This window comes from Macaca thibetana, chromosome 1 (assembly GCF_024542745.1).
Source record: "Macaca thibetana thibetana isolate TM-01 chromosome 1, ASM2454274v1, whole genome shotgun sequence".
Taxonomy (NCBI): Eukaryota; Metazoa; Chordata; class Mammalia; order Primates; family Cercopithecidae; genus Macaca; species Macaca thibetana.
The window spans coordinates 137,637,568-137,661,758 of NC_065578.1; the positions used below are offsets into that span (position 1 = coordinate 137,637,568).

At 36.8% G+C, this 24,191-nt stretch overlaps 1 protein-coding gene across 14 annotated transcripts in view; it reads left to right on the forward strand.

Moving 5' to 3' along the window:
* The window catches only part of LOC126937073 (protein enabled homolog), a 156,951-nt gene extending 133,692 nt beyond the window's left edge, over positions 1 to 23,259 (forward strand). For 5 of the 14 annotated variants that reach the window (XM_050760324.1, XM_050760352.1, XM_050760315.1 and 2 more), the window contains 10 exons: positions 132 to 926; positions 2,945 to 3,249; positions 4,830 to 4,975; positions 5,132 to 5,189; positions 5,962 to 6,010; positions 10,152 to 10,218; positions 13,132 to 13,194; positions 17,133 to 17,211; positions 19,690 to 19,747; positions 20,282 to 23,259. In XM_050760324.1, the coding sequence (XP_050616281.1) occupies positions 132 to 926; positions 2,945 to 3,249; positions 4,830 to 4,975; positions 5,132 to 5,189; positions 5,962 to 6,010; positions 10,152 to 10,218; positions 13,132 to 13,194; positions 17,133 to 17,211; positions 19,690 to 19,747; positions 20,282 to 20,319 (1,658 nt within the window). In that variant the 3' untranslated portion in view covers positions 20,320 to 23,259. The remainder of the gene's footprint in view (positions 1 to 131; positions 927 to 2,944; positions 3,250 to 4,829; positions 4,976 to 5,131; positions 5,190 to 5,961; positions 6,011 to 10,151; positions 10,219 to 13,131; positions 13,195 to 17,132; positions 17,212 to 19,689; positions 19,748 to 20,281) is intronic. The other 9 variants (XM_050760372.1, XM_050760378.1, XM_050760341.1 and 6 more) reach the window with 5 other exon arrangements.
* Positions 23,260 to 24,191: the final 932 nt, after the last annotated feature.

The window sequence follows — 24,191 nt, forward strand, 5'->3', positions numbered from 1 at the left end:
ATTCTCTGATACTAACTGTAGTCTACATTTATACATTGTGTCTGAATGCTGGTTTTGTGGCTTCACTAGCTCCCTTTTTCTCTCTCCTTTTTTATCCTGTCTTTTGCTGCTGCTTTCCACCTTCTGTCCAGCTCCATCTTCAGACAGCTCCCTGTATAACGCTCCACTTCCTGAGTATTCCAGTTGCCAGCCTCCTTCAGCACCTCCTCCATCATACGCTAAAGTCATCTCAGCTCCAGTGTCAGATGCCACTCCTGATTATGCTGTAGTGACTGCTTTGCCACCTACTTCCACACCCCCTACACCACCACTGCGACACTCAGCGACACGTTTTGCAACATCTTTAGGTTCAGCCTTCCACCCTGTTCTTCCCCATTACGCTACAGTTCCTCGTCCTCTGAACAAAAACTCTCGACCTTCTTCTCCTGTGAACACACCCTCTTCTCAGCCTCCAGCTACGAAGCCCTGTGCCTGGTCTACTTCCAATTTTTCGCCCCTCCCTCCATCTCCTCCAATAATGATTAGCAGCCCCCCAGGCAAAGCTACTGGTCCAAGGCCTGTCCTCCCTGTTTGTGTTTCTTCTCCTGTGCCCCAAATGCCTCCATCACCGACAGCACCCAATGGGCTGGTTGACTCTGTAACATATCCAGTGTCTCCACCGCCTACCTCAGGGCCAGCAGCTCCTCCGCCGCCGCCTCCACTGCCTTCCCTCGCTTCACTCTCACACTGTGGATCTCAAGCTTCTCCTCCTCCAAGCACCCCTATTGCCTCAACTCCCTCATCCAAGCCTAGTGTTCTCCCTTCTCCCTCTGCAGCTGCCCCTGCCTCTGTTGAGACTCCTCTAAACTCTGTGCTGGGAGACTCTTCTGCTTCTGAGCCAGGCTTGCAGGCAGCCTCTCAGCCGGCCGAGATTCCAGCCCAACAGGGTAAGGCTTTCGTTATTGCTACTAACAGCTAATCACTTGAAAATGTTATATAGCAGCAACTTTAATTACCTGAATGGATGGGTAGGATGGTTTTGATCCTTGAACATTTATATGCCAATGCCATGTTTTGTTTTTTTTTAATTAAAAAAATTAAAGTAGAAAAATGTTTTTCCTGTTGGATTAATTGCATTTGGATGAACTTCCATATTGAATTAGGTTTTGATATCTTTTATAGTATCACAGTTAAAGATGTTTTCTAGTATTTAAGAGCCCTCATAATACATTTCTTTATTTTTTTCTTTTTCCTATTCTTTTTTTTTTTTTTTTTTTTGAGACACAGTCTTGTGTTGCCCAGGCTGGAGTATAGTGGCATGATCTCAGCTCACTGCAACCTCTGCCTCCTGGGTTGCAGCAATTCTCCTGCCTCAGCCAACTGAGTAGCTGGGGTTACAGGCACATGCCACCACGCCCAGGTGATTTTTGTATTTTTAGTAGAGACGGGGTTTTGTCATGTTGGCCAGGCTGGTCTTGAACTCCTGACCTCATGTGATATGCCCCCTTTGGCCTCCCAAAGTTGCTGGCATTATGGGTGTGAGCCACCGCACCCAGACAATACATTCTTTCACTGGGAAAACTTTGCTTGACACATTGATCTACCACACAATAAATACATGATCAAAATTTTTTTCCTTTATTTTCTGGGACACTTAGATATATTTAGTGCCCAACTGTAGTCATTAGGTACATCATCCCAGAGTTTCCTTTGGAGCAATTCTGATCTTGGGCCCTGTTTCCTTCTTGCCTTTCCTATATTAGATGCTCCATGTTGGACTTTCAGGATAGGTGTCACCCTAACCCTTGCAGCATTATGACTTTGCAGGAGGAGTAGAGAGGATGGCAGGCTTGGCATATGCCCTAAAGAGTTCCAAGGTCCAAAATTACAATAAGTAGTGGCTTGAAGGGGTAATTGTTGACTTATCACATTTGTTTACAAGGTTAGTCAGAATTCTAAGATATTCAGTTTGGTTTCACCGTGACAAAAAATGGGCACAGCCAGCCTGACAAAGTGACCTGCTGTACCCTCAGAACTCTTAACAACCCCTGCAGAAGGCACAGACTATTTCTAGATGCTTCTTTCAACAATTTATGTTTTCTGCTTGTGTAACGGCTCAAGCTGAAAAAGTTAGCAATTATCACCCAGTGTGCAAAATAGCATTTTATTCATTCTGAAAACACCCCTCTTAAACCTTAACTAAAGAAGCATCTACTATTTCAGTATTCTGTTATTAAATAAATTTTTGTTCACTCCTTTTGTGATTTTATAACATTTGAATATTTCTCTTCTTGGCTCCCATTTTGTGGGATAAAACAACTCTGCTTCAAATCCTATGGTATTTATTTCTGAGCATTATTTTGAGGTTTTACTTTGTACTAGTAAATTCCTTTACTTCAGTAAATCTTAACCTTGGCTATCCATTGAATTTAAATGTTAAGTATTTTTAAAATACTGAAGCCTGGGACTTACTCCTCCTTCATGTTTTTAATCCAGCCACTTTGACTGTAAACAACTAAATATATGTGTTCACTGTTACTGAATTTACTGTCTCGACACTTAAGGTTAATGTGGATTATTTTGGGTCTGTTATTTCAAGTAGTGCTAACTGCCTTTGTATATACTAGTTTGTGTTTTCAGGGATGCTTACCTCTCTTCCAAATTTTATAAGTATTTATTTTGCTTATTTACCAAATCCCCATGAACGAAAAATCTTAATTAGATGATCTGTTGCATAGTTCTATTACTAAAGCTCTAACATAAAGTAAGTAGTTATATATACTTGGACCTTACATTTCAGTATCTTTCAAAACTGACTGGAATTTTACAAGTATGATAAATTGAACTCATTAAGTAAATACATGAGTCAGTGTAATTTAGCATGGCATTCTGCGTACCTTCCCACATAAAATAATATCACTCAGCTCTATTGTTGATGGTCTTACTTAACATTTCTCTCTCTCAGGCATTGTCTTGGGACCACTTGCACCTCCACCTCCTCCACCACTCCCACCAGGGCCTGCACAGGCTTCAGTAGCACTCCCTCCTCCCCCAGGGCCCCCTCCACCTCCTCCACTGCCATCCACTGGGCCTCCACCGCCCCCTCCTCCCCCTCCTCTCCCTAATCAAGTACCCCCTCCTCCTCCACCACCTCCTGCCCCACCCCTCCCTGCATCTGGATTCTTTTTGGCATCTGTGTCAGAAGACAATCGCCCTTTAACTGGACTTGCAGCTGCAATTGCCGGAGCAAAACTTAGGAAAGTGTCACGGGTAAGTAGCTTTCTGAAATTTTTTTTTTAATATGTCTTATTCTTCCTAAATATCTAAAATGTTGAATTTATTGTATTCTAATTTTATGAACTGTTAGGAACTTCATTTATTTAACAAATTGAAATAATTTAACTGGGCGCAATGGCTTACACCTGTATAATCCCTGCACTTTGAGAGGCTGAGGTGGGCGGATCACCTGAGGTCAGGAGTTAGAGACCAGGCTGGCCAACATGGTGAAACCCTATCTCACTAAAAGTACAAAACTTAGCCAGGTGTGTGACACGTGCCTATAATCCCAGCTGTTCAGGAGGCGGAGGCAGGAGAATCACTGGAACCCGGGAGGTAGAGGTTGCAGTGAACCGAGATCGTGCCACTGCACTCCAGCCTGGGTGACAGAGTGAGACTTAGTTTCAAAACATAAAATAAATAAAAAATTAAGAATTGATATAATTAAAATTTTTATAGTAAAGTTGTAAAAATAGTATAAATAATTTCTATAAATTAATCACGTAGGTTCACCCATTAACATTTTACCAGTATTTGCTTTTTTATTCCTTCTTCGGGTATGTTTCCTTCTTTACACATGCATTTTTTTTTTTTCTTTTGAGACGGAGTTTCACTCTTGTTATCCAGACTGGAGTGCAGTGGCGCGATCTCAGCTCACTGCAATCTCCACCTCCCAGGTTCAAGCGATTCTGCCTCAGCCTCCTGAGTAGCTGGGATCACAGGCGCCAACCACCATGCCCAGCTAATTTTTGTATTTTTAGTAGAGATAGGGTTTCGTGATGTTGACCAGGCTGGTCTTGAAATCCTGACCTCAGGTGATCCACCCGCCTCAGCCTCCCAAAATGCTGGGATTACAGTTGTGAGCCATCGCACCTGGCCTACACATGCACTTTTGTTTGAATGATTTGAGAGTAACTCAGAGACACAAGCTTCTATTTTCCTAAGTACCTCAGTGTGAATTTTATAAGAACAAGGACATTTACCTGCATAACCAGTAATGTAATTATCAAAATCAGGAAAGTTAACATTGATAGAATACTGTAATCTACAAATGTATTAATATTCAAATTTCATCTATAGTCCAATGACGTCTTTAGTGACAGTTTTTTTCATAGTGCAAGATCATTATTGCATTTAGTTCTAATGTCTCTTTGATCTACTTTATGATAATTCCTCAATCTTTCACAATACTAGCATTTTTGAAGACTGTAGGCAGTTATTTTGCCTGGTATCCTTCAGTTTGGCTTATCTGATTTTTCCTCAAGGTTAGATTCAAGTTATGCAGGGGTTGTTTTAGCAGGAATATTATCAAAGCAAAGTTATGCCCTTTTCAGGGCAACACAGGAAGAGACACATGATACTGTTTCATTGCATTCTTGTTGATAGTAGTTTTGATAAACTCTTGTTGGTATATAAAATCAATGCTAAGAATCTATTGGTTCTTAAAGCTTACAAATAATATTTAGGTTTTTAAAAATTAATGCTGATGTTTCCTTCTGTTTTAGATGTAATATATTAATAAAAATACGGTTGTCTAACATAGGAGTTGATTATGTCTGTGTATTCTCATTAAGATGGAGGATGCCTCTTTCCCAAGTGGAGGGAATGCTATTGGTGTGAACTCGGCCTCATCTAAAGCAGATACAGGCCGTGGAAATGGACCCCTTCCTTTAGGGGGTAGTGGTTTAATGGAAGAAATGAGTGCCCTGCTGGCCAGGAGGTAAGGAATTTCATTATAATGGACATGCCCAGAATTGAGAGGATTTTAATTTTATTCCGAATACAACTAACTAGATGCACTTCTTTCCTCATAGAGAAGTGGTTTTTATACTGAATCAGATAATATTTTTAAAAATTGGATTTTCCTTCTTTGTAGGAGAAGAATTGCTGAAAAGGGATCAACAGTAGAAACAGAACAGAAAGAGGACAAAGGTGTAAGTTAATAAAGATAGTCTATCTTAAAATATGGTATTCAAGCACAGCCCATTCAGGAAATAGTGTCAGCATTTATTTAATTTGAACTTAATTAGCTTGAACTTATATTTGCTAATTTTTAACTATTTATGCATGTGAAGTGGCTTGTTTTGACTGTTATTTATAAATTTTAAATGGCAGTCTTAGTAAAATGAGTTGAGTATTTGGAGTTGTGGGAAAAGCATTGAAGTTCAAACCTGTGGAGTTTAATTCTGTTCCTTAAATGAGTGAATGACATTTCATTTCCCTTGCATTAATTTAAAAGGAAGGAATTAGCCTAAATTCATATATTTCCCCTAGGAGCTCGATGGTTATTGGCTGTGCCCCTTAAGAGTGTATCCTTCATGCCCTCCTCCCTGATTCAGCTGGGCACACTCTGCTTTGTCTGTGCTATATATTGGTGTGCAACAAATAATATGTTTCCCTTGCTCCATTTGGCTGCCTTTGATACCATTCCTCAAATCTGTCTCTTGTGTCTGGCTTTGTAGCATTGGCTAGTGAAAGTTCTCAGGGAGAACACATGAGGAAAGGAACTGTGGGGAGTGTTGAAGGGGAGGTGATTGAAAACAGGAGAAGAAAGAAGTCTAAGCTGAAATGAAAGGGAGAGAAGACCGATGAAAGAGAAAGTGGGGAGTGGCAGAAAGAATATTAGAAGTGCACGTGTAAAACACTAAATGTATATAGCAGCAGGGGACTGGTAGATGTGATATTAATATGTATCTGTACATTTAGGAAGATTCAGAGCCTGTAACTTCTAAGGCCTCTTCAACAAGTACACCTGGTAAGTTCAAGATAAATATTTTAACCTTTATAAACTTCCTCTGAAAGTATTAATACTCCCCAGTTAAAAATTCCTCCTTTCCCCATGTTTGGACCAAGTGACTAGACACCAAAATGCCAGAGTTCTTTGTTCACACCTGAAAGCATTAATTAACTTTTTTCCTCCTGGAAGCTGCTGTTACTTTCTTGAGGTTACTTACTAAAACAAGGAAAATATTAATGTACTATTAGATGACGAGAAGTATTTTTCATAATTGTTTTCCTAAAGGTAAAAATAAAGTGAGCATGTTAGTTAGTACTGCAGTCTCCCTCAGAACATTCTCAAATTGAGAAGGGTATCCTAGCCGTTCATTTGGGTGATATTGATAATTAAGGGAATAAAGTTTCTGATTTGTAAATTTAAAAAGTCTCCTTAAAATTTTGGGGAAGTGTTCTTGAATTCAGTGAAATTTCTGACATTGAGAATTCTTGAGCATCCAGTAAATCACCTAGATTATTAACAAAGTATATTTCACTAGAGGTACTTGATGAGTGCTGTATCCAAGATGAGAATATGAACTCATTACATATTCACAAGTTATTTCTTCATATTTGATTAAAGACTAAGGGCTGGACTATCCAACTCCTTATCTATTCTGGAATGAAACAACATAAATAAACTTGATGAGTTAATATCTAGAGTGGTCCATAGGAAACCAGTATAGAGAAATGCTTATATTCCTACAGTTTTGATTTAAAGACAACCAACTGCATCTACAGTTACCTTTTTAATTTTCATTGTTTTATTTTTTTGAGATGGGGTCTCACTCTGTTGCCCAGGCTGGAGTGCAATGGTGCGATCTTGGCTCACTGCATCCTCTACCTCCTAGGCTCAAGTGATCCTCCCACCTTAGCCCCCCAACCCCCCAAGTAGCTGAGGCCCCAGGTGCATAGCACCACTCCTGGCTAATTGTTTGCATTTTTGGTAGAGACAGGGTTTCACCATGTTGCCCAGGCTGGTCTCAAACTCCTGAACTCAAGTGATCCAGCTGTTTCAGTCTCCCAAAGTGCTGGGATTACAGGCATGAGCCACAATGTGCCACCTCCCTTTGTTTTTTTTTTTTAAAGTACTTCTGTTTTTGTTTTTTGTGATTGTAATCCATCTTTTCACACCCCCACCCCCCATTCCTCATTCTCATTATTAAATAGTGACTCTTCAGTAGACTGATTGCTGTACCATAATTAACATCATGGCTTTGTTTTCCCTCTGAATAGGACTCAATTTATGTTACTTTAATTAAAAATTCAGTGCTTTGTGACCCACTTATTTTAGCTTTATCCTTCTTTCTGTAAGCCAAAAGTAATTATATATGCTGTCATTAGTACCGCATAGATGTTGTAAATCTGAACCATACTTCAGGGTCACAGAACCTTTAGAATATGATGAGAGCTATAGATCCTTTTTCCAGGGGGGAAAATTGTATTTTTATTCAGATTTGTTCATAATTTCAGAATGTTCATGAATTTCTTGAAGGTTATCCGTGGACTCCAAGTTAAAAATTCCTTATAATGTATAACCCCTTATATAAAATATGAAAAAATAGGCCGGGCACGGTGGCTCAAGCCTGTAATCCCAGCACTTTGGGAGGCCGAGACGGGCGGATCACAAGGTCAGGAGATCGAGACCATCCTGGCTAACACGGTGAAACCCCGTCTCTACTAAAAAATACAAAAACCTAGCTGGGCGAGGTGGCAGGCGCCTGTAGTCCCAGCTACTCGGGAGGCTGAGGCAGGAGAATGGCATGAACCCGGGAGGCAGAGCTTGCAGTGAGCTGAGATCCGCCACTGCACTCCAGTCTGGGCGACAAAGCGAGACTGTCTCAACAACAACAACAACAACAAAAATATGAAAAAATATGCAGGTTTTGTGTGTGTGTCTCATATATATATATATATTATATTATATATATATATATATATATACACATATATAAAAGCAAAAAGGGCAGGGCCTCTTTTGTCACTTGTTTCATTCCGTTTTTAAATTGACATTGTGTCAGGCACCTGAAGTGAAAGGTACAGGTTCTAAGCACGAAAAAACTCTTGGTCCAGCTGGGAAGATGAGACACACAGGTGTAAAGTTAACCTTTTACAACCACATGTTGAATATTAAGTAATGTGTGTCAAAGAGGGAGGAGATGACACATACGAGTCACCTGAGTCACCTTTGTAGAGAAAAGTGATATCTTAGTATGCCTTGAAGAGTATTTAGTTTGGCTGAAAGTGAGGGAAGGTGTGATATTTCAGAATGTAAGTATAGCTTGAGCAAAGGTATGGAGTTGGAGATGAGCAAGAAGAGATTAAGAAATAGGAAATAGACTAGAACAGGGAATTCTTTTTGAGGAGTATTGTGGGGGAAAGTTTGGAAATATGAGTTAGAAACAAAAATGTTGAGAGCCTTTTATAAAATTATCAAGAGTTTAGACTTTATCCTGCAAGTACTGAGTTCAGTGGACATTTAGTCCACTGAAACTGAGGCACATTAAAATGGCACTTGTGGTTTTCCCATTAAAACTAGGGAGGATTGAGATAGGCAGACCAATTAGGAAGCTCTATATGCATGCCAGTAAAGATCCTCTGAAGGGAACCCAGCCCTTGCCCCTCCTGAAACACAGCTGAGCTCCTTAGAGAGAAGAGGCCCTTGCTTCTCAGCTTCCACAGAGCCAGCTGAACAGCTCTTTCTCACAACCAGATGACCTTTAAGACTAAAAGATGGTTCTGGTTTGGCTGACTGGGAAAGGACCTCAGCCAGCTGTTAAAAGGTAGCACTTGCTACATCTTATCCACTTTGGAATTACTCCCTCATCCTTCCACCTGCCACCTCTTTAGTGACAGTGTCCGATGACCGTTCCCCTCCCTGTCCAGGTGTCCCTCAGTTTCATTCAGGACTTCCCTCTTTTCACCTGCTTGGACTGGTGTCAATTGGATATGTTTCTGATTCTGCCTGTCCCAAACCCCATCCAATTTGATCTTCCTGGTCATGTGTGGAACTTGCCACCACTGTGGCGGTCATTGAGAGACTGTGTTAGCTGTTAGAATACAAAAGAAGGAATATAAAAAAGAAGGAATTTGGTTGATGAGGAGTAAAGCAAGATCAATAATGACTTCAAGGTTTCACACCTAATGCCTGCATGCAACAGAAATCCAGAACCAAAAGCAGGGCTTCATGGAAGAGTGTGAGTTTATTTTTGCGTAAGTGCACTTTGAAGAGACCATAAGCTACCTGAGAATGTGCAGAAGCCAGTTGAGCTGAATTGGAACTCAGAGCAGTTTTAGTTAAAACTACACAATGAGATCACAACTCATGAATAGACTTCATTCTCATGTGGCCCAAATTCTTTCCTCCATGACAAGATTCCACTTCTGATTTTACCCAGTCATGTAGTGAGGCCAGTGACAGTATCAGTGAGTCAGCCCAGATTAGAAAAACAATTCAAGCACAATAGACAGCCAGCTAGTGAGTCACTGACTACATAGTGTCTTTTGTAATAAGAGCTTAGAGCGAACTTGTTTATATTTAACTGGAATTATTGGCTAAGTCCCAATAATTCATTGTTTAAGAATCAAGGAAGTATAGTAGAATTTCAGGATTCTGAAATTTAATTTGAGTTGCTCCTATTTTTTTTTCCTAAGAGGGACTATTTGGATTTAGATTAATTGTTGAAATACATGAACATATTATAAGTTATACTTATTGTTTTTATCATTGGCGCTAAAAGTAATTTAAGACAATGTCAGTAATACTACTCCATTTTAATTAATTGAACTATCCTAATTTTAAAATTATCCTACTTTATTCTTACTATCCTTTCTTTATTAGAGAAACTCCTTACCATCCAGTTTATAGAATTATAATATTTTAGACTTAACAATGTAAGTTTTTCCTTGGAAACTTCCCGTACTGGTTTATAATTTCTTCTCATTTTGAGGTCTGGCGTTGTGCAAATTAGAATCCTTACAGATTTCAACTAAAGTTTAGAATTTAAATTTTTATTTATATTACTGCTATGTAAACAGGTATAATGAGATTTAGTATTTTGTTTTTTGTTTTATAATAACTCTGGAAGCGTATATTTAATAACTTCTGTTCTTTGTTTTTAAAGAACCAACAAGAAAACCTTGGGAAAGAACAAATACAATGAATGGCAGCAAGTCACCTGTTATCTCCAGGTATCAACTTTTTTCTCTTAAGTTTTATATTTTATTTGTATAAAAAAAGAAATTAGTGCATTCTTAGTGTAGAAAAAAATTGAATGGTAAGAAATTATACAAGGAGTCCATAAAACTCTCATGATCCTCCTAGTATTGGACAACCACCAAGCCTCATTATATATTACTCATCTACATTACTAGTGATTGATAAATTCTACCCTACATTTATTAACCAGATGATCTGAGATTTTAAGATAGCTTTGTCTTTCCCAATTTGTATTTTAAAAAATTCAAAACTACAGAAAAATTAAAAGGATAGTACAGTGAATATGTGTATACCCATTTCCTAGGTTTAATAGTTGTCAACATTTTGCCCCACTTGTCTTAACTATCTACATATCTACACTTTTTTCCCCTCTGATTAGTTTGAAAGCAGTTCACAAATAAGAAGTGTTTCACCCTAAATACTTTAGTGTTTTTTGGAAGAACCAGGACATCTGCTTTGTAACCAGAACACCATTATTACTCTCAAGAAATTTAACATTGAACAATAATATTATCTAATATAGTATATAGTCACATTTCCCCATTAGTCCCAATGACATAGTGTGTGTGTGTGTGTGTGTGTGTGTGTGTGTGTGTGTGTGTATTTTGGAGCCTTTTTTAAACCTGAAAATCAGCTGGAGAGAAGAGCAAAATGAAACCTACATCTTTGAATTTATAAAGTAGAAACATGTATTTCCCTATCTCATTTGAAATGTGTAAGTGTAATCAAGTTAGAAAAGATAGTATCCAGAAACAAGGCTAGCTAATACTTGTTTCTACAAGTACATGTGGGCATGTTTAGGCAAATTTGTTCTTCCTTTAGCTAGGCATACTTTATTTTCATGACTAAATTTATATCACAGCTCCTGAACACAGATGAAACCTTTTCTTGGTTTATGAGACTTGTATAAAGTTTAAAGGACTTGTATTTTTCCCAGAAAAAAAAAAAAAAGTATGTATTTAGAAACTAAAAAGTATTTTGTCTTTTCTTTCTGAGCTATTTGCCTTATTTTTGTCTTGTAAAAAGCAACTTGACTCTAATTATAGAAACCTAATAAAGAGAAGTACAAGGATAGACTTGTAGACCTGTTCTGTGTTAGTCTAAGTCTGAATTTGGATTTGGCTTTCTATGTGGTGCTTTCTGCTAGTTGGAAAGAAGATTTGGTAATGACACAATTGTTTAAGCTCCACAAAGAAACTAGACCTTTTGGAATGTATAAAAGCTTTTAGTTTCTAAGTGATTGAAAGATGATCATATTTTACTTTAGAAGAAAGAGGGGAATTGCTTTTGGTGTACATGTGTTTTCAGTAGAGTAGAAAAATTGCACATTTGTGTTTCTCAGACTCCTAACTGAGATGGCCTTCTAACATATCTCTACCAGTTATGGATTTTCTTCAGTACCACATTATGAAGTGCTGATTTATCAAGCCCATAACAAGGGGCTGGCCAGGCGTGGTGGCTCATGCCTGTAATCCCAGCACTTTGGGAGGCTGAGGTGGGGGGATCACTTGAGGTCACGAATTAGAGACCAGCTTGGCTAACATGATGAAACCCCATCTCTACTAAAAATACCAAAATTAACTGGGCATGGTGGCACACGCCTGCAATCCCAGCTACTTGGGAGGCTGAGACACGAGAATCACTTGAACCTGGGAGACGGAGGTTGCAGTGAGCTGATATCGCGCTATTGCACTCCAGTCTGCAGACCTGTCACGTGTCATTTGTCCTTTCTCTTCATCCTGCTTCGTTGATCTGCATTCCATAGTGAAATAAAGCTAAGCCTATGTTGATGGCAGAAGTCATGTCTTAGAATGGACATGGATGAGGTTCTCCAAATGGAATACGTTCTTTGATGTATTTGGTCCATTTAGTAAAGGAAAAGTTGTTCTTCGAAAGATTTTTTTATTTTTCCTAATTCCAGAGTAGGGAGAAAAAAGACTTTTTTTTTTTTTTTTTCCCCAGACTTGGAAATTTAGTAAGTGCTCTAAAGGTCACCATTTTGAAAATAATTTTATATAAATGAGTTGAATCTTGATTCTTAGTATCTAATAGTGCACCATAATCATGTTCCAATTCTGTTAGGTGGTTTTCCTCCCATTTCCCAAAATAGAAATTCTGAAACCCTGATTATTTCCTGACCACTCATATATCTTTTGATAGATTTGATCCAACTACTGGTATGTAGGTTTTAAAATTTCACAAAAGCTGTTTTAAACCATAAAGGATTTTAAAAATACGTTGAAAAGAGTAAGAACTATATTGCTTTTCTTCCTAAGTTATCTCCCCGTTCCTTCAGAAAGCAGGTATATTAGCTGCTTTAAGTATGTCTCATCCTTGCATTGTAGTGAAGGTGCCCATTTATCTTTGGAATAACTTTGTCAAAATTATGTTAGTGGTAAGATGGATTAATATCCCATAATATACATGAGATATTGCATATTGCTGTATTTGTTAAGAGTAAAAGCAAGAATGTTTGGTTAAAAATGCTTTAAACTATGACTGGATTATAACATTTGGAAGGTTGGTGCATTCATCTGTGATTATTAAGACCTGACAGATCTTGTATTCAAGATGGGAAAACTAGTCCTTTACATGCCTCCTGAGAAGAGTTAATTTTTTATACTTTTATATACTTACTGTGCCTAACAACCTATAAAAAGTAGCCATTGTGTAATGATTTTTAAAATTTTCTGTAACTGGTATCTTCACATAACTAAAAGTAGTTTTAAAATATCTTTTTTATTGGGGAAAAATTGGTTATTTTAAGGTTAATAGACTCAATTATTGTTTGGTTTGCTATTAACAACCTATAAAACAGTAACATAATGAGAATTATTTTTTAAAGTTCTATTGTGTATCCCTTTCAATGGTTTTCCCCTTCATAGACGGGATTCTCCAAGGAAAAATCAGATTGTTTTTGACAACAGGTCCTATGATTCATTACACAGGTATCATCCTGCTGTGACGTTGTGATTTGAGACTTTTAAATAACATGTTCAGGATAGGGCTGAGCTTTTTCTACCTGGATTGGTAATCACCACAAGGGAGATTTTTTTTTCTTTATTTTGAATACCTTTTAAAAATTCTGCCATCACTTCACAGTTGGATTAGGATAAATACAAATGGTAAACATATTCGAAATACTAGACTGGGAATCTAAGGCCACATATATTATCTAGGCCATTTGTAGCTTAAGCATTTTCTTTTAAAGGCTGTTTGCCTTATGATTATAAGACAAGGTTTCAAAAAAGTAGATAGAAGATCCTTTTCCATCTGTTACTGGAACATGGGCTAATATTAAAGCCACGGTTGTGGTTTCTTTGAGGAAAATCTCTGTTTCCTAGATACTTTGTAGTAAATTATCTTGGACAATTTAACATCTAACACCCTGAGTAGATTGTTTTCTAGATGAGCGCTATTATACCATTTTTTAATTAAGAACACTTAAGATATGAACTAGTTTTTTCTTAATTAAAAAAATTGACAGCTAAAAAAAAATCCTCAAATGCTTTTCAGTTACTTACACAATTAATGTGGCAGAATAGGGACTTAAATATAGTAGTACATTTTATAGGCAGATGTTTAAAAGGCAACACTCTCATCATAAAATAATAAAAACTGGCCCAGCACGGTGGTTCACACCTATAGTTTTGGCACCTTGGGAAGCCAAGGCTGGATGATCATTTGGGGCCAGGAGTTCAAGACCAGCCTGGGAAACTTAGCGAGACCCCATCTTTACAAAAAATGAAAAAACTAGCTGGGCCTGGTGGCTTGTGCCTGTAGTCCCAGCTACTCAGGAGGCTAAGACAGGAAGATATCTTGTGCATAGGAGTTAAGAGGCTGCAGTGAGGCATGATCACACCACTGCACCCTAGCCTGGGTGACAAAATGAGACACTCTCTTTTAAAAAAAAAAAAAAAAGTAAAATAAAAACCTGAGAAACCCTCATTTTGTGATCAATTATGATGAAAACCCATAGGTTAGAAATAACTGAAATATATTTATGTTATTTTATACATCTTTTTTTTTTTTTTTTTTTTTAAATATACATCAGGTCCACTGGGAATATGAATTAAATGCTGTTCATAGTGGATGTGTATCACAGTGAGTTGGGAGTTCAGTAAGCAGACTCTGGCCAAATTCTTACTTGCTAAAATTATTTTTATGCTATTAATGATCAAACTACTTAACAAGTTAATTTTGTCAGCCAGTTAAATCTTCACAAAATGTTTATATTCCACTAGTGAAATAGTTTTTTCTGCTTTTTTTTTTTTTTTTTTTTTTTGAGGTGGTTTGTTTTGGCCAAAAGATTTCTTTAGAAAATTTGCTAGTACATAGAAAAATAGCATTTAACAATGAAATTTTTAAGGCTGGGTACCATAGCTCATGCCTATAATCCCAGCTCTTTGGGAGGCCTAGGCAGGAGGATCACTTGAGTCCAGGAGCTTGAGACTAGCCTAGGCAACGTGGTTAAACCCTGTCTCTATAAAACATACAAAAATTAGCTGGGCATGGTTGCATGTGCCTGTGGGAGGCTGAGGTGGGAAGAAGGCTTGAGCCCAGGAGGTCAAGGCTGCAGTGAGCTGAGATCATGCCACTGCCCTGCAGCCTGCGTGACAGAATGAGACCCTGTGTTCAAAAATATATATATATTTTTTAATGTAGTAAATCTGCTCAGTTATCTTGCCGCTTTCACACATAGTACCCCCTGGGATAATGTTACTGATAAACTTTTTTGGTAAAAGTTAAGAAAAAAAGTGGTGATTACATCTTTCCTTCAGTATGAAAAGTTCCCCCCTTTAGTTAATTATCATGGTGGTGGTGGTGATGGATTGCATGTTAGCATGAATTAAATTTTTAAAAATTTGCATGTCTCCACAATTGTTTTTATTACATGACAATAATATTTTACATTGCCTAGTAAATATGGATATATTCGTAACATACTTGCCCAATTAAATAGCAGACTGTAGTTGTTCATGTGAATTTCAGAGGTATTCATTGTATAACTTGAGAAAATAACTAGCTAAATGGACCACTTAAATGAGAAATGTAAAAGAAAAGCAGAGTATGAATTATAGTTTAATTCTAGAGAACAGGAATAGGTAGCATGAGTGAGTATATGAAATGATGGTGTCCTAAACTGTAAGACTATTTGCCAGACGTGGCTCTGCATAGGGCACCATGACTTGCATTTTATGGATCTCAGTAAATCTTAAGTGACCTTGGAATTTAGTAGTCTTCCCTAGCAAAGTAAGAAGGTGTAGCCTCACAAGAGGAAAGGAAATATTTCATATAAATCTTATTCCCTACAGTGCCTAGCTCAGTGCGTATTGAATGAAGTTTTCTGAAAGTTATTATTTCCCCCACTCATATAAGCAGATACCTAATAAGGTAAAATTGGACGACTTGCTTCCTAACAGTCTTTTAAGCAGTAATACATTTTGATAGTAAAGCAGATTAACAGGCCGGGCATGGTGGCTCACACCTACACCCAGCAATTTGGGAGGCTGAAGCAGACAAATTATGAAGTCAGGAGTTCGAGACCAGCCTGGCCAACATGGTGAAACCCCGTCTCTACTCAAAATACAAAAAAAAATTAGCCAGTCCTTGTGGCGCACCTGTAATCCCAGCTACTCCGGAGGCTGAGGCAGGAGAATCACTTGAACCCAGGAGGCAGAGGCTGCAGTGAGCCGAGATCACACCAACTGCACTCCAGCCTGGGAGACAGAGCAAGACTGCATCTCATAAACAGCAGCAACAACAACAAAAAGATTAACTCAGTGTTTAATCTTCAGGAACCATGCCTATGGGTTTAAAGTATTTTATGTCTTATAAGAGTTATAAAATTATAACTTGGAAAAATTTATTACGCCTTTTGGGTCTTGCTTCAGATTGCTAACATTGGTACTCTGCAAAATTGGGAATATATGATTTGCCTGATGGTTTTAAGTTGCATTTATTCGTGGCTCGTACTAGACTAAACCAGAACCCAGAGGCGTGCCCAATTAAAACTCTAGGTTTTCCGCTGAGGATTCTTTTATTGCCACAATTGGAGAGGGCACCATGACTGGTTTATTTGGTGCTGAAACTTGTTTAAAATATACCTAATCATTGACTTATTAAGAATTATAATAGAAACTAAACTTTTGAAAGTGCAATAATAATTGACAATCTGCTTCTGTTTGGCATTTCCTTTTTATTTAATAAAATAAATGTGTGGAAGTAGTTAGCCTGAAACACAGCATTCAAATGACGTCTCCATAAAATTTTCACAAGGAAATAGTCACATAGTCTAATCTAATAAACATTTTTAAAACATTTTTTATTTTGATGCTTGAAATGGAATAATATGTATAAAGCAAATCATGCTCACTAAAAATGTTTTCTTCCTGCAATCCAAGGCATCAACTTTGTAAGCTGATTTATGTTAGTGTAAAACATTCAAGTCTTTATGTTTCTCCTTTCACTGGTTTGCCCAGGTATTTAAGTAGATAATGTAAAAGTTCAAAAGAAAGACAAAACAAGATTGTGTTATTTGAGCCTCAGATGTTCCAGCTGGCCTCTTCATCACTGTCTTGGTCAACATGCCACGTTATCTGGTTACCTCATGCCCAAAGAATACCATCGTCTACTCTTTTCTGAAGAAGTCTTACCATCTTGTCACCTTTTTCTAGTTCTTTTATAAATAAGAAATACTGAGAAAAGTGAAAAAATTTTGTTTTATGTCCTAATCAGCCCTACAATTTTGATAATTTTTAACAAAATGGCTATTTTAAAGAAATGTATTTAAATCTGGTGTTGGGTTGGCAAATTTGCAATTATTTATGAACTCATTAAGTGTTAAGAATGTTGTTTACCTGTCCTGGAAATTTCATTTATGCAGACCAAAATCCACACCCTTATCACAGCCCAGTGCCAATGGAGTCCAGACGGAAGGACTTGACTATGACAGGCTGAAGCAGGTGGGCGCTCAGTGGCAGCTTTATTTGTACTTGTTTCTTTTAAAAAAATATCTTATATGCATATCTTTGACATGGATCCTGAATGTACTTAGATAAACCATAGAGCTATTGTTATACAAATTAAACAGTGGCATTAGTAGTACTGTATTTTTTCAAATCTACACTTCAGTTCATTGAGTTTGCATGAAGTTCCAGAGGTAGTGGAGGGTGGGGCTGTGGTTCAGTGATAACAGCATAAGGTTTAAATGTAAGTGCATGGTATGCAGTTGTAAAGAAAACAATGGGGCTTTTGCTTTTCAGTTACTGTATTGGCAAAATCGAACGCAACAAATCTGATTTTGGCAAGAGTGCGAGGAAATAGGCACTCTTCTATACGTCGGCTTTCTAAAAAGCAGTTTGGAAAAACAAAATCAAAAGCCTGAAAAATAAATGTCTTACCTTGAACTCAGTGATATGAATTCCAGGAATTTATTCAAAGAAAATATTGTGGAAGTATACAAAGCTATAGTGGGTAGAGTAGAGGCTCTGTAGGCTTCAAGGGATCATAATTTAGTATGCTTAATAGTAAATTGTGAATACTTGCCTGTGTTAGGTAACAAAACAGATGTGTACAGTTATCTCAATTTTATATAAAAAAAGATACTGTCCACATTTGGGTACATATGCATTATATTTAATACCTGTGTACTCAGGAAGAAGTAGTAAGTGATAGGATTGTGATTTAAAATACCTTATTCACAGAAGAGATGAAATACATTTTTTAGATAAACTGAATTTTCATACTGCAAAGCTATTTGAAAAGTTAAATTCAGTTACATGATCTTAAAGGGGAACATGTGGTCATTGAAAATCAAGCCCTTGTTTTGCTCTGTATTGAATGTGGCTTTCTTGAAAAATATTTTAAAATAGAGCACTTCCACACACTTCAAAACATGGTCAATTCTTGGTTTCCTAAAGAATTGGAGGATAACAGAGGAATAGATTTGATTTGGGGGATGAGATGTAAAGAGTAATTTGGATCAGGATATCTGTGAGTTTATTTAATAACTTCTGTGTCTCAGTCTTTTCCATTGTTAAAATGAAGACTTTAATTGATAGTTTTATTTTAAACATGAGAAGCTTTTCAAAAGGTAAACTTTAACAGAGCAATTTAATTTTTCCTGGGGGATTCAGTGTTAAAGTCACACAATTCAAAACTAATCCTTCCAAAGGACAGCTGTTACTTTTCACACACTAAAATTGTGTCACTTTGTCATAGGACCTCCAATCTTGAATCTGCAGGGGGGTTTTTTGTTTGTTTTTTGTTTTTGAGACAGAGTCTCACTCTACCACCCAGGCTGAAGTGCAGTGGTGCGATCTTGGCTCACTGCAGCCTCTGCCTCCCAGGTTCAAGCGATTCTCCTGCCTCAGCCTCCCAAGTAGCTGGGATTACAGGTGTACACTACCACGCCCGGCTAACTTTTGTAGTTTTTGTAGAGACGGGGTTTCACCATGTTGGCCAGGCTGGTCTCAAATTTCCCAGCCTCAAGTGATCCGTCTGCCTCAGCCTCCCAAAGTGCTGGGATTACAGGCGTGAGCCACCGCACCCGGCCAAATCTGCAGTTCTTGAAGGAGGGCCCAGAGCACCACAGTTAATAGAAGTATAATGTGGGCTATGTATATATTTTAAATTTTTTCTAGTAGCCGCATTTTAAAAATACAAAACAAAAGGACAACATTAATTTAGAAACTTAATAATGTATTTAAAGTATGTTTTAATATGTAGTCAATTTTTATAAATTACTAACGAGTTATTTTACATTGTTTTCATCATATTAAATCTGAGAACTCTGGTGTGTGCTTTACACTTACAGCACATCTCATTTCAGATTAGCCTCATTTCAGCAGCTGCATATGGCTGGTGCCTGCCGTATTGGACAGCATGGGTCAACCAGGGCCTCGCCCACCTTCCTGCCTACCCATTAGGGCAATCTCTGAGGTCCCTTCAGGGAAATCCTAGACTCCTTGAAATATGGTTTGGCAGCTATGGTGATTCCTAAGAAATCTCCATACTTCAAACAAAAGAACAGATTTGCCAAGAGCCGATTGTCCAGTTTATTGTGATATCTTCATCCTCTAAACTTCCTTTGCATCACCTCTGAGATTGTTCCCAGAGGACTCGATTGAAAGCACAGCTGTTATCATTTCTAGAAACTATCTGAATCATACCTTTCACTGGATGACAGAGTAATTATCTTAATTTTAGGAAGCATTCTATTTCACATATTGCTAGGCTAGAATAAGCCAGGATTGGGAAGGGAAGAATATTAAAACAAAATTTACCAAGGCTAGTCTTCCAAGAAATAGAATTGTGGCTCTGGAAACAAAAAGAAAACTACACATCATACTTCATGACATTCTTAAAATTTTATATGAGTAAGAATCTTTTTAGCAGTATTTTTTTTTCTGTATTTCTGATATTTTTCTCTAATATTTTAGGACATTTTAGATGAAATGAGAAAGGAGTTAACAAAGCTAAAAGAAGAGCTCATTGATGGTAAGTATCTGGACAAATTTACTATTCCTATTCCTATAAACAATGTTTAAGATTCACCATTTTTAAGAAAATGCAAATAAGGAAATGCCCAGTTGATTACTTGAGGGCAATGACTTCCATAGTCCTGCCCTTTTAGGATTAGGGTTTTGGGGAGGAGGTTTCTCCTTCATATAATGGAAATTATTTTTATAAATAGGGATTAAACAAAATCCCTCAATTCAGATGTTGTCTTGTCTTAGATGGAAATCCACATGAACAGATCTTTCTCTAGGTTACTCCTGCTCACCTATCCCAGTGCCCTCTTCTTTTTGAGCCCACATACTCAGTGTTTTCATTTTGTATACAAAAGGAGAAAATATATAGAAATTAGTATCATCTTTCTAGTATTAAAGATGTGTGCAATGAAAGATGCAAAGTTAATTTTTTTATTACTGTGAGTTTGAGCACAATCCTTAAAGTTTCTTAAGAATGAGCCACTCATTTATCTTACTTTACCATTATATTTATTTTCAATACTTGTTCTTTTCCATCCAGCAATCAGGCAGGAACTGAGCAAGTCAAATACTGCATAGAGGAACAGACTAAGGAGAGATAGGACTTTAATCTGAAGGAAAAAAAATCCTACAAACAACAACTGTTCACAACAGCAAATCCCTACATTTTATGAGCTGTAAGAAGAAAATGGAGACAAACAGAAGGAGGGAAAAACCAACCTACTCTGAAAGCCTTCAAACATTATGACTCTGGCGATAAGCTCTTTTCCCTCTCCGTTTGCTGCTTTTTTCTGGCCTTTACAACAGAATGGAAGAGAATCATATAAGAGTTCCTGTAACAGTTATGCAGAAAATACTAAAACCCATCAGGCAAAATCACCGTGCATTGAAATATTTTCATGTCAAGATAAAATTGCACATTTTCCACAATACATTGCTAAAATAAAGAGGAGAAAGGCTTAGGAAGTTTTTTTGTAGAGAGTGCTGGTAAAGAATTGAGCAAGTTTGCTATTGTATTGTAATGTTTCTCTCAGGTTTGTTCTTCCTATCATGTTTGATATTCCATGAATAATTGAGATCAGGCCTATGTAAGTTAAGATCATAATAAGTGGAACAAATGGAATTGTAAGTGCTTTCAAAGGGTAATATTTATAAGAAAGTGTCCGAAAAATGATATCTTCAGCTTGAGGAATTTTAGAATGATAGGAAGTCTCTCAAGTTAGCCTTCATGCAATTTTGTAGATTAAAACATAAAATTTGTCCAGAATTTAAAGATTTAGATGCCTTCCTAAATTGTTACAATGCTTTACCAAATCTATGACTTCTACATAACACAAACCAGTGGTCAAATGTAAACACTATATTGTAGATTTACTGTAGGTTTTCAACCTTTTTTAGATTTATGCATGTGGACATTTTTATAATGTAATTACAATCACCACAAAGTTAGCTTTTTTAATTGCAGACAGTAATGCATGTCACACTAATATGTAGTGGCCTTTTCAAGGCCTAGTCCCAGGGAAAACATTTTGTAGAGTATAGGGGAGTGGGAGGAAGGGGAGGAATAATTTTTTTATTTGAACTTGATTTCTGCACTATCTTTTTCTCAGTTACCTGCATGAATAATAATGAGGAATATTTTGTGACTTTAATTGGTAAATATGTTACAAAACCAAGTACTTAATCTTTTACATCATGTCTTCAGCTATTTGTATTTTAACCAGTAATTTCAATGGTCTGAAACATGATTCAGAGCTTCACATAATATCTTACTGTGGAACTCAAAAGTTTGATCACTGAATTTGGCAGTTATTATTACCTAGGTCCCCTGCTGTTACACAGGTGTTTAGATACATGCTCCTGAATGAAGCTGCTTTTGAATTTTGTTATGTTGAAATGCAAGAAATAACAATGATGGCAGCAATTAAGGTCACAGAAATCATTAGGTAAAGGAAAACCAACAAGGAGTTTTGCAGTTTTCTTTTAATAAGTAAAGTGAGACTTGAGGGTGGTGGGAAGAAGGAATTAGACTCTCTGCCTGCCACCCTGTGTGTGTGTGCCCTCGCGCACATGCTGTCTATATGGAAGCCACTTTTCTTTCCTTTGAAACTGGCAAGGTTAAAATAAGGGAGAAATCCTGTATGTTGCAATGATAGCTTTTTGGAAAATTTAAGAAATCAAACTCTCCAGGCTCTCCATCTTGATTTATGCTTGAGTTGTTATGTGCCATATTTGCTTTGAACTCTGATTATCAGAAGTTTTACTAAAATTTTGAAATAATTCACTTTCATCTGCTTTCTAGATTTTGTACATCTCTGTCCATAAAGCAGAGCTTGTTGATAGTGTAGTTTTCTAAATGCTGCAAATTTGCAGCATTTACCACTACAAAGAAGTTTGGATGAGGGTTTTTTTTTTCTTTGTTAAAATAGTTCCTATTTCTGTAGAAATTTCACTTTTAGATTAAACTGTGATGGATGAGCTATCATAATTCAAGTATACATTTCTTTTTTCTATCAGATATTCATTGTCATGCAGTAGTAGTAAAAACATCAAAGATGCAGCAAGCTTATGACGTATTTTCTAAAAGAAATAGGAGGCATTTTCATCTTTATTATTGTACTTTTGGTTATGCAAACACTTTGATAATATAATCAGTTATGTCCCCTATAAATCTGGTCAGAAACCTCTTTTGATTTTGTTGGGTAAGTTAAATAGTCTATAGTAGGTAGAGTACTGGGTACAAGTGGTCCAAACTAAGATAAGAGACTAAAATAAAATGCTAAATCTTAAAAGAAACTGGGTTTATGCACTAAACGTTTTGTGCCTTGGTCTAATATTAACATGATGTCTGTGTAAAATGACAAAAAAAAAAAAAACCAGTGTTGAATCACACTATATTTTCCATCATCCCAGATTGCTAAATGTGTTCTTTCCAAGAAGTCTGAATGAATTATTATATACATTTGCTGTCACATACATGACAGTTGTGTCATTATTAGAGATTTCAGTAATTACAGTGGGAAACAGAAGCCTAAGTTCTTTACCTTATCAAAACTATGTTCCTGGAACCACATTATTATGATGGTTTTTGTGCTCTTGTACATTGGATGTCTTAAGCTGAGTACAGTTTAGGGGATCCTTTCTCATGACAGGAAGGTACTGCTTTCCTCAACACTGTGATCTGACCTGTGACAAATCTGTACTATCCACTATGTAAATGGCTCACAAGTCAATTGCAAACAAACTGAATGTACAAATCTTAGTGCTGGTGCTGAAATCTCTTCGGAATAGTCATCATGATTTAAAAGTTTGTTTAAAAATTTGCAAGCATCAAGTGTCAATCAAAACTGAAGATGAAACACTAATGAATGTTGAATTCTCATGCTTTTTAGGTGTACTTCCTTCTTAGAATTTTCAGTTTTCTATTTTTACCGTAACTATTTCGTTTAAATTTGTTTCACTTCAATTTCCTACACGCTAACTTCGTTTGTGCGATTGAAATAAAATTGCAGTATATATGTGTTGCTTGTTTGTGACACTTAGATAATCTTCTGAAATAATTTGTTTTAAAGTAAGTTACATTGGATGTGAAAAACACCTTTTAAAGTCCAAGACTTTACTACTTAAAAGTTTACATGTCACGTTACTACTCTTTAAAGATTTCATAGAAGTCGTGAATACTAAGTAATGTATACAAAAGAAATACGTGATGATGTGTCTACTTTTTGTGTGAAATAACTGTTGGGTATTCCCTGTTCTTATTTTCTCTTTGCCCACCTTGACACAGTAACTTCTTCTTACAGTCAAGTTGATAGTAAGTGTTTAATTTTTATTCCATTTTGTTCTGCAACACATTCAGATACTTAAAACTCATTCATACAGTTAGAATTTTCCTTTATATAGTTTGCATGGTAAAGGACATTGTGTGGTAAAGGGCATTATCGAGTATTGAACTTTATAGCAAAATGTGTATGGTGTTTATACATGATGCTGATTTCTTAAAACCTACATATAAGCAGTAGTACTTTTTCTCTATTATAAAGTATTAATTTTGAGTTCCATTTTATAATTCTGATGTCTTCTTTAGAAATACAAAATTACAGTCCTTGTATTATTTTCTTTGACCAGACCCAAATTTTCCCCCTTTCAACCGCCTCCATTCTCTTCTCCACTTATCATGGACCACATGTTCCCAACATTCATTAACTTTTGCAGCCATTACAGAGTTGACAGTTGTTAAATTTTCAGCTGATTTTTTTTTCTTTTTTGCTCTATCCTGTCTCATGTTCTTGCTTCTCTTCATATGTAAGTCAGAATTTTTGTCTACAAATTAAAAGTCACTTCTCATTCAAAAATGAGTTAAGTAACATGCTAACCTTTTAAATTTGCCTAGCTACAACTTTTATGTCTCTTGTAAATTTATATATACTTTCAGTGCCATTATGAAGAAT